The sequence below is a fragment of the Hipposideros armiger genome, unplaced genomic scaffold (genome assembly GCF_001890085.2).
Source record: "Hipposideros armiger isolate ML-2016 unplaced genomic scaffold, ASM189008v1 scaffold_582, whole genome shotgun sequence".
Taxonomy (NCBI): domain Eukaryota; kingdom Metazoa; phylum Chordata; class Mammalia; order Chiroptera; family Hipposideridae; genus Hipposideros; species Hipposideros armiger.
In genome coordinates this window covers 500,707-509,821 of record NW_017731932.1, presented here as the reverse complement: position 1 = coordinate 509,821, position 9,115 = coordinate 500,707, and the positions used below count along the sequence as shown (strand labels likewise).

Genomic DNA, 9,115 nt, shown 5'->3' with positions numbered 1-9,115 from the left:
AAATGGAAAAGGGGGGAGGCTCTCACGGGCTGTCTTCTGTATGCCAGGCACTGGGCCAGGTGGGTTCATGTATCAGCAGACATCTGTTGACAACCTACTACATGCCGGGCAGTGTTTTGGGTGCCAGGGACTCAGGAATGAACAAAAACAGTGTCTCTGCTGTCCTGGAGTGAATTTCCTACTTGAGTGGAACCTAGAGTCACTGGTTCTCTTTTAACCATCACAGCAGCCTGCGTGGTGTAGGAGAGCAGCCTTTATACTCAGGCAGATCTCAGTTTGAATGACAGCCCCCACCTCCGATTGGCTCTGCGGCTTTGGGCAAGTTACTTAACCACTTTAAGCTTCAATGAACGCATCCACAAAATGGGGACAATGACCTGTACCTTGGGGGGTTGTTGTGAAGATTCAAAGAGATGAAAAGGGCTCAGGAGATGGATGGTTCAGAGTGAGCATCATTTTCCCCATTTAACCGCTGAGGATACTGAGGCTCAGTGACGTTAAGGCACCAGTCCAAGCTCACCCAATTCGTAAGGGGCACAGCCTTACTTCAGTCAGGTCTGTTTGACTGAAGTGCAGCTGTTCAGAGCCCTGTCTCCAGAGTTCACACCCACATTCCACTACATATTAGCTGTTTAACCCTAGGCAGTCGCTTGCCTTCTCTGAGCCTCCCAATCCTAATCTCTGAAAGTGGGGGTAGTAACATTATCTGCTTCATAAGGTTGTAACGATCAGTTTATTACATGGGACGTGTGTAGCACGGAGCTTGGCCCATGGTTAAAGCTCAGTAAGTCAGCTGCTTGCCAAGGCTGACATGGACCACGACAATGATACCCGGCATAGATTGGTGAGCTCTGTGAGTGGGGGCGCCTGGCACAACGTAGACACTCAATACAGCTTTGTTGAATGAATGAGGTATATTCCAGGACTCACTCACTCATAAATATCAGATGAGGATGGATCTTAATGATTAACTATCTCAAGTCCCTTGTTTCACAGATTAAAAAAAACAAACAGACTCAGAGAGGTGCCTGGAGCTGCCCAACCAAGGTCACACAGCCCAGCAGCTAGTGCCAAAGACTGGAGCTTGGGAGGCTGGAAAGAGGCAAGGTTAAGAGCAGGGTGCTGTCCTGAGAAGGGGGGCAGGGATGCTGCCTTGAGATTCCATATGGATGCCGAGAGCTGTGAACTGGCTGGGGGAAGTGAGGGAAATGTGGTTTTGGAAATGGAAGATGACTTTAGCAGACGCTCTCAGCCCAGAGGGAGGGGATGATAGGGAGGGTGGTGGGGGAGGGCCAGGGCTGTGAAAGTCAAGAGCTTATTAATGCACAGAGAACGGTTTTTAACCGTGGAGAGAAAGACGGAGGATTTGAGAGCTGCAGCCGAGGAAGTGGCAGCGGGATCTGGCAACAGCTCGGAGGAGGGCAGGGGGAATGGACCCCAAGGCTGAGGCTCAGAGAGGCAAGGAGCAGGACTTTTGCAGAGGGGGGGGGGGAAGGGAAGGAGGGGAGGTTGGAATCAAGAAATTCTGTAGCCCCCAGATTGGGGCTGTGGGCCAAATGAGCCTGAATTCTTGGTCCTCCCTTCCTGACCTCCCTATGTCCCAAAGTGCCATTATCTGTGCTTCCCCTCTACCCACCCACCCCGATTTGATCCCCTGACCAAGGTATCTCTGGGTGTATCCTACTACTACTTATGCTTCATAAAAAAGAGAAAGCCTAACTAGGTGTTTGAGTGGAAGGGACTCAAAGCCCACTCCCTGGGTGGGCTGGGAAGAGAAGGACAAGGGCACCAGGCTAAGCTGGGCCAGGCAAAGGCCACAGAGGTGCAGGGAGCCCTCCAGAGACCTGAACTGGGCACGATTGCGGGGGGGTGGCACAGGGGGCCGAGAATGCTGGTGTCAGAGGCAGCCGAGGTTGAGGGGGACGGATCTCAATGTGGCCAAGAGAAGGGTTCTTGGCAGGCTCAGTTCCTGTAGCGGAGAGGGCGGAAGCCAGATGGGAGGGGGCGAGAACACGCAGGAGCACAGGAAGGTGGAGGCTGTGGGTGTGGGCTGGGAGTCAACGCCCTCCCCCCACCTGAGAGCCTGTGACCAGGCTCCTGGGTTAGGTGGGGGGATCACGTCCCCGCATGGATAGGCGCATGGATAGGCGGGAGAGCCACAGCCAGGAAACAGGACCCCAGGGTGAGCTGGCTTGAGTACAGAGGATGCTCATGTCCCTGACAACCAGACCTCCTGGGCCTACTGACCACCATGATGTCCTGTGTCACTGAGTGAGGACCTCAGTCCTGGGGCTCTGGTCCCTTCTCTGGCAAGCCCTCCATCTCTCTTGGTCTCAGTGTACTCCTCTGTAAAAAGTGGGCTGGGCTGGTGGACCCAGGAGCACTAACTCCCAACTCTAGCTGATCACCACCAATACTTCAGTGAGCTGGTGAAAATGCAGAGTCCTGCCCCTGCCTCCGCCCACCCATGAAGCATACCTACTCCCCCACATCCACACCCCCCGATCACGCTGAACCACACAGTCCAGGGTCCTTCCAGCATTAACATGGCCTGATTTGGAGACTTCCCAGCCTCAGACAAGTGGGACAGCCCCTCGAAAGGGGACAGTGATGCAAGGGATCTGGCAGCAGGCTTCCATCCCCTCCCCTCCTGCCTCTGGGGAGGAGGGGGTGGTGGAGCTGACACCTGGTCCCCTTAATATCCCAGCCTAGTAGCAGAATTTTTGGACCCCAGGGAGCTCCTCTGTCCCTCTGTCAGAACAAAAGGGATGTCAGTTATCTAGCTGAGCCCCTATTGTCANTGTGTGTGTGTGTGTGTGTGTGTGTGTGTGTGTGTGTGTGTGTGTGTGTGGATTGTGGGGGGGGGATAATGGTCGCCATTAGGCTCAGCAAGGCGGGACCCCAGGGCAGCCAGAGGGTCATTCAGCATGGAGCTTCGATTCACAAAGGGTCTCAATTTTGTTCTGGCTGCTCTTAAATGGGGGCGATTTTGCTCCCCCGGGACATTTAGCAACGTCTGGAGACATTTTGGTTGTCATAACCAGGGGGAAGGTGTTACTGGCATCTAGTGGGATGCTAGAAGCTGCTAAACACCCTAAATAGGACATCATATAGGACTGCCCCCCACAACAAAGAGGGACCCGCCCGGCTCGCAATACCGAGGTTGAGAAGCCTGACAATTAACATGGTCAAACCTACCGGCATGAAAACAGGAATGAAAAGAGGACCGCTCGTGAAACAACTTACAACATATCACACTGCTTTCTACAGTGTCCTCTTGGCATTTCTTTATTTTTAGTCTACCAGGAGCCTCAAAAAGTGGAAGTGGCCAGGGCCTCTTGAGACTCGGAGCTGCTTCACCCAGAATCGCCCTACCTAGGCGCGCCAGGCTCCTGGCCGTTAGCGCTGGGTGGGCAGGCCCCTGGCTGGCACTCCTGCCCTTGCAGCCCGCCCAGAAAGGCCTCCCCGCCTCTCCCTGCAGGTCCCGCCTCCGTCTGCTTCCTGCTGACGCTCCTGGCCCTGCCCCCAGCAGCCCCCGGCTGCCCCATGCTCTGTACCTGCTACTCGTCCCCGCCCACCGTGAGCTGCCAGGCCAACAACTTCTCCTCCGTGCCGCTGTCCCTACCGCCCAGCACCCAGCGACTCTTCCTTCAGAACAACCTCATCCGCACGCTGAGGCCGGGTACCTTCGGGCCTAACCTGCTCACCCTGTGGCTCTTCTCCAACAACCTCTCCACCATCTACCCGGGCACCTTCCGCCACCTGCAGGCCCTGGAGGAGCTGGACCTCGGGGACAACCGGCACCTGCGCTCTCTGGAGCCCGACACCTTTCAGGGCTTGGAGCGACTGCAGTCGCTGCATCTGTATCGCTGCCAGCTCAGCAGCCTGCCCGGCAACATCTTCCGCGGCCTGGTCAGCCTGCAGTACCTCTACCTCCAGGAGAACAGCCTGCTCCACCTACAGGTGAGCCGCCCACCCGGCAGGCGCGCGCGCGCGCGCACGCACACAGGGTCCTCCTCTGCTTTCCTTGGCTCCTCTGCCCCCGTGTGGGTCCCTCCTCTTCCCCCAGGCCACCCTTCCTGCCTCAGCATCTCGGCATCTCTCTCCCTTTCTCTGTCCTTGTTCTAGGAGTGTCCCTCTCACTTTCTCCCCAGGGTTTTTCTTTCTTTTGTCTCTTTTCTCTTCCCCAGTTAGTCGATCTGTCTATGCCAGTTTGGTTCCCTCGCTGCCCCTCTCTCTCTCACTCCCCAACCCCCATGTGCCCCCCTCTGCCCCTGTCTGTCTGTCTATCCCTTTCTGTCCCTCTCTCACTAACTTGCCTCCCCCATCTGTCTTCTGCCTCTTCTGTCTGTCTCCCTTCACACACCCACTCCTCACACACCCCCATGTCTGTCGGGGTGGATGTATGTGTTTCTTTCTGTGATCTCCTCCTTTCCCCCTTGTTTGTCTTCAGGGGGCCTCTGCCTGTCCCCTGACACCCCAGCCTGGATGGCCTCTGGGTTGCTTTTCTCACCCACCCCCAGGCCTTCCCACTTCAGGGAACGGTGGGGCAAGAAGGCAGAGCCACAGCAGCTGGTGTCCCACCAACAGTCCTCTCCAAGTCACTGGGTAACAGGACAAGGGGAAACCCTACCCTTTCTAGATTTCCATCCCCCAAACCTGTTGTCTCAGTGAAAGGGAAGAAGGGGGGGAAGGGTAAATAGCTGTTAAATAACTAGAAAATGGATGCTCTGGAAACGGAAGGAATACCCGTAATTGCTATTTATTGTTATTATTAATGATGTAAATATTGTTTATTGTTGTTGTTAAGCTGACTGTTTGACAGTCAAATCCTCCCATTCTATTTCCCCCGGAAGCAATAACACACCCTCCAAACCACTCTTGGGAGAAAACCCTCCGTGGCCTCCACAGCCTCTGGGTGGAAGGGGGTAAGGATAGCCAGTCTCCCCTCTTCCCACGGAGACCTGGAAAGCACTTCCTCCTCCCACCCGGGGTTGGTGCCTAGCTGGTCACCAATGTGCTGATTTGAAAATCTGGTCAGGGTCCATGCTGATAAAGATAATAACAATAGCAATAATAATTTAACAAACACGTGTTGTGCACTCACTATGTGCTAGGTGCTGAGAATACAGCAGTTAACAAAACAGACAAAACTCTCTGCCTTCACAGAGATAGCATTCTAGTGGGAGAGACAGGAAGTAAAATACAGCAGTCCCCCCTTATCCGCGGGGGTACATTCCAAGACCCCCAGCGGATGCCTGAAGTCGCGGATAGTACGGAACCCTGTCTGTACTATGTTTTTCCTATGCATACACATCTATGATAAAGTTTAATTCATAACTTAGGCATGGTAAGAGATTAACGATAATAAGTAATAATAGAACAATTATAACTATACTGTAATAAAAGTGATGTGAAGGCTCTGGGGCCATTATTAAGCAACATGAGGGTGACCTGAACACAAGCACGACAGCAGGTGATCTGATAACCAAGGTGGCTATTAAGTGACTAAGAGGAGGGGAGAGTGTACAGCATGGAGTCTCTGGACAAAGCGGTGGTGCGAGATTGCATCATGCTGCTCAGAACAGCATGCAATTTAAAATTTATGAATTATTTTCTGGAATTTTTCCATTTAACATTCTTAACAGACTGTGGTTGACCGCGGGTAACTGAAGCCACGGAAAGCAAAACCGTGGATACCGGGGGCTACTGCACATAGTATGTTGGAAAAATACGTCATGGTTATTATTATTGCATCAATAATGATAATAATAGCACCCACAACCACTCGCGGGCACACTATGTGTTGGGCGCTGTGCTAAGGACTTTACAGGTGTCAACTCTGCCACTTACAAGTGCGTGACATGTTTTAATGCTCCTGAGCCTCAGTTTTTCCATCCGTGAAGTGGGGGTAGCACCGGCACCTACCTCCAAGGAATTTCATAAGTGTCAGTGCATGAATAATTTGTAAAGCACTTAGAATAGTGTTTGGCATAGGATAAGCACTATATAAGTGCTTGTTAAAATACTATTTTAAAAAGAGAAACAAGCCTCATTTAACAATGGCCTCGGTGAGGGCCAGCTGAGTGGCTCAGTTGGTTAAGAGCTCACTCAAGAGTGCGAGCTCTGAGCAACAGGGTCGCTGGTTCGATTCCCGGCCCGAGCTGAGCGACCATTGAGGGCAGGATGGCTCAGCTTAAAAAAAAAAAAAAAGTCGATTAACAATGGCCTCGGTGAAATGGCACATCTTGAATCTTATCCTGGAGATCTGGGCCAACTTCAAGGATGATACTGAGGCCATGGGTGAGTCCCAAAACACCCCCTCCCTTTTCTTTCCTTCCTAAATAAACTTGCCTAGCACCTCATGGTTTCCGAAGCGTGCTCAGACACCTCATCTCATTTCTACAGCCCTGGCAGGAGAGGTTTGCACCTCCTCCCAGGTGAGGAAGCTGAGGCTGAGGGTCCCAAGACTTTGTAGATATAAGTAAGGCCTCTACACTTGAAGTCTCCTAAACCGTTGTCCATGGGACTGGGGCTCACATGTTCTCACCATCACTTTGAGCCTCACAGCAGCCTGGCAGCAGGGACAGTTAGGGGCAGTAGGGACACGGAATGAAGTGTCTGAGGCCACACAACCAGGGAGAGCCAGGGGTAGTGAGCCTGTGTGGGCTGACGGCCTTTCGGACCATTTGCATCCCTCTCCTCTAGCGTCTGTCTGGGTGGAGAGGGGTGGGACACGGAAGTACAACAGCGTGGGCTCATTTTGGAAGGCACCCGCTTTGGAGTCTACCAGACGTAGGTTCAAATCCTGGCTCTTATAATGACGTTGGATGAATTACCAAACCTCTTTCAATCTCCATTTCCTCCTCTATAAAAGGGCAATCATGATAGTACTTAATAATGATACTTACTAAGAAGTTTTGTTAAGGATCAAGATTTGGCACAGGGCCACCCTCACTATATGGGCACTAGTTATACTACTGGTGTTACTACTGGTAGTACAAGCACGACCACTGAGACCCTGACCTCCTTGTCACTATTAATTGTTCAGAAGGAGAAATCGGGGGTAAGGGGGCCTGAGCGTGAAGCCCTGCTCTGCTATTTTCTGACTTAATTTAACTTTAGGCACGTTGCCTCTCCTCTCTAAACCTCAGTTTCCTCCTCTTTAAAATGGGAATAGTAAAAATACCTTCCACAAAGAAGGGCTGTAAAGAGTAAAGGAGTTCGTGTGTATAAAGCACATAGGTCAGTGCTGAATAAATCATGTCGTTATGACTTGATTGTCCATCTGCTTTCAGGCCAGGGCCTGTGGATAGGAAAGTCTCGGGCAAAGGGGTCCTCGAGTGGATGTTGGGGTTTCCTGAAATGGGAAGTGTTTGTTCTGCACACCCCTAGCGTGAATGGTACAGGGCACCATGGAAAGGAAGCATCTTCACACCTGGCCCTTTATAGAAAAGAAAGACACAGCCTCTGCCTGTGAACTGCCTGGAGGAAGTAGGCTGGGAGATGCCACAGGCAGGTGAAGAGACATGCGGGCTGGGGTGAGACCCACAGATGCAGGTGTGACCCAAGGGAGAGCCGGGTCTGCCCTGAGAGGGGAGCTTTGGAGGAGGCGAGAGGACCACAGATCTGCAGCATGAGGAGGGTGGAAATGGAAAAGGGGGGAGGCTCTCACGGGCTGTCTTCTGTATGCCAGGCACTGGGCCAGGTGGGTTCATGTATCAGCAGACATCTGTTGACAACCTACTACATGCCGGGCAGTGTTTTGGGTGCCAGGGACTCAGGAATGAACAAAAACAGTGTCTCTGCTGTCCTGGAGTGAATTTCCTACTTGAGTGGAACCTAGAGTCACTGGTTCTCTTTTAACCATCACAGCAGCCTGCGTGGTGTAGGAGAGCAGCCTTTATACTCAGGCAGATCTCAGTTTGAATGACAGCCCCCACCTCCGATTGGCTCTGCGGCTTTGGGCAAGTTACTTAACCACTTTAAGCTTCAATGAACGCATCCACAAAATGGGGACAATGACCTGTACCTTGGGGGGTTGTTGTGAAGATTCAAAGAGATGAAAAGGGCTCAGGAGATGGATGGTTCAGAATGAGCATCATTTTCCCCATTTAACCGCTGAGGATACTGAGGCTCAGTGACGTTAAGGCACCAGTCCAAGCTCACCCAATTCGTAAGGGGCACAGCCTTACTTCAGTCAGGTCTGTCTGACTGAAGTGCAGCTGTTCAGAGCCCTGTCTCCAGAGTTCACATCCACATTCCACTACATATTAGCTGTTTAACCCTAGGCAGTCGCTTGCCTTCTCTGAGCCTCCCAATCCTAATCTCTGAAAGTGGGGGTAGTAACATTATCTGCTTCATAAGGTTGTAACGATCAGTTTATTACATGGGACGTGTGTAGCACGGAGCTTGGCCCATGGTTAAAGCTCAGTAAGTCAGCTGCTTGCCAAGGCTGACATGGACCATGACAATGATACCCGGCATAGATTGGTGAGCTCTGTGAGTGGGGGCGCCTGGCACAACGTAGACACTCAATACAGCTTTGTTGAATGAATGAGGTATATTCCAGGACTCACTCACTCATAAATATCAGATGAGGATGGATCTTAATGATTAACTATCTCAAGTCCCTTGTTTCACAGATTAAAAAAAACAAACAGACTCAGAGAGGTGCCTGGAGCTGCCCAACCAAGGTCACACAGCCCAGCAGCTAGTGCCAAAGACTGGAGCTTGGGAGGCTGGAAAGAGGCAAGGTTAAGAGCAGGGTGCTGTCCTGAGAAGGGGGGCAGGGATGCTGCCTTGAGATTCCATATGGATGCTGAGAGCTGTGAACTGGCTGGGGGAAGTGAGGGAAATGTGGTTTTGGAAATGGAAGATGACTTTAGCAGACGTTCTCAGCCCAGAGGGAGGGGATGATAGGGAGGGTGGTGGGGGAGGGCCAGGGCTGTGAAAGTCAAGAGCTTATTAATGCACAGAGAACGGTTTTTAACCGTGGAGAGAAAGACGGAGGATTTGAGAGCTGCAGCCGAGGAAGTGGCAGCGGGATCTGGCAACAGCTCGGAGGAGGGCAGGGGGAATGGACCCCAAGGCTGAGGCTCAGAGAGGCAAGGAG

The 9,115-nt window shown here is 52.2% G+C and overlaps 1 protein-coding gene across 1 annotated transcript in view; it reads left to right on the top strand.

The window, feature by feature from the left end:
* Positions 1 to 9,115, top strand: part of RTN4RL2 (reticulon 4 receptor like 2) — a 24,612-nt gene that overhangs the window by 11,499 nt on the left and 3,998 nt on the right. Inside the window, exon 2 of the mRNA XM_019624208.1 lies at positions 3,482 to 3,963. Within this exon, the coding sequence (XP_019479753.1) occupies positions 3,482 to 3,963 (482 nt within the window). The remainder of the gene's footprint in view (positions 1 to 3,481; positions 3,964 to 9,115) is intronic.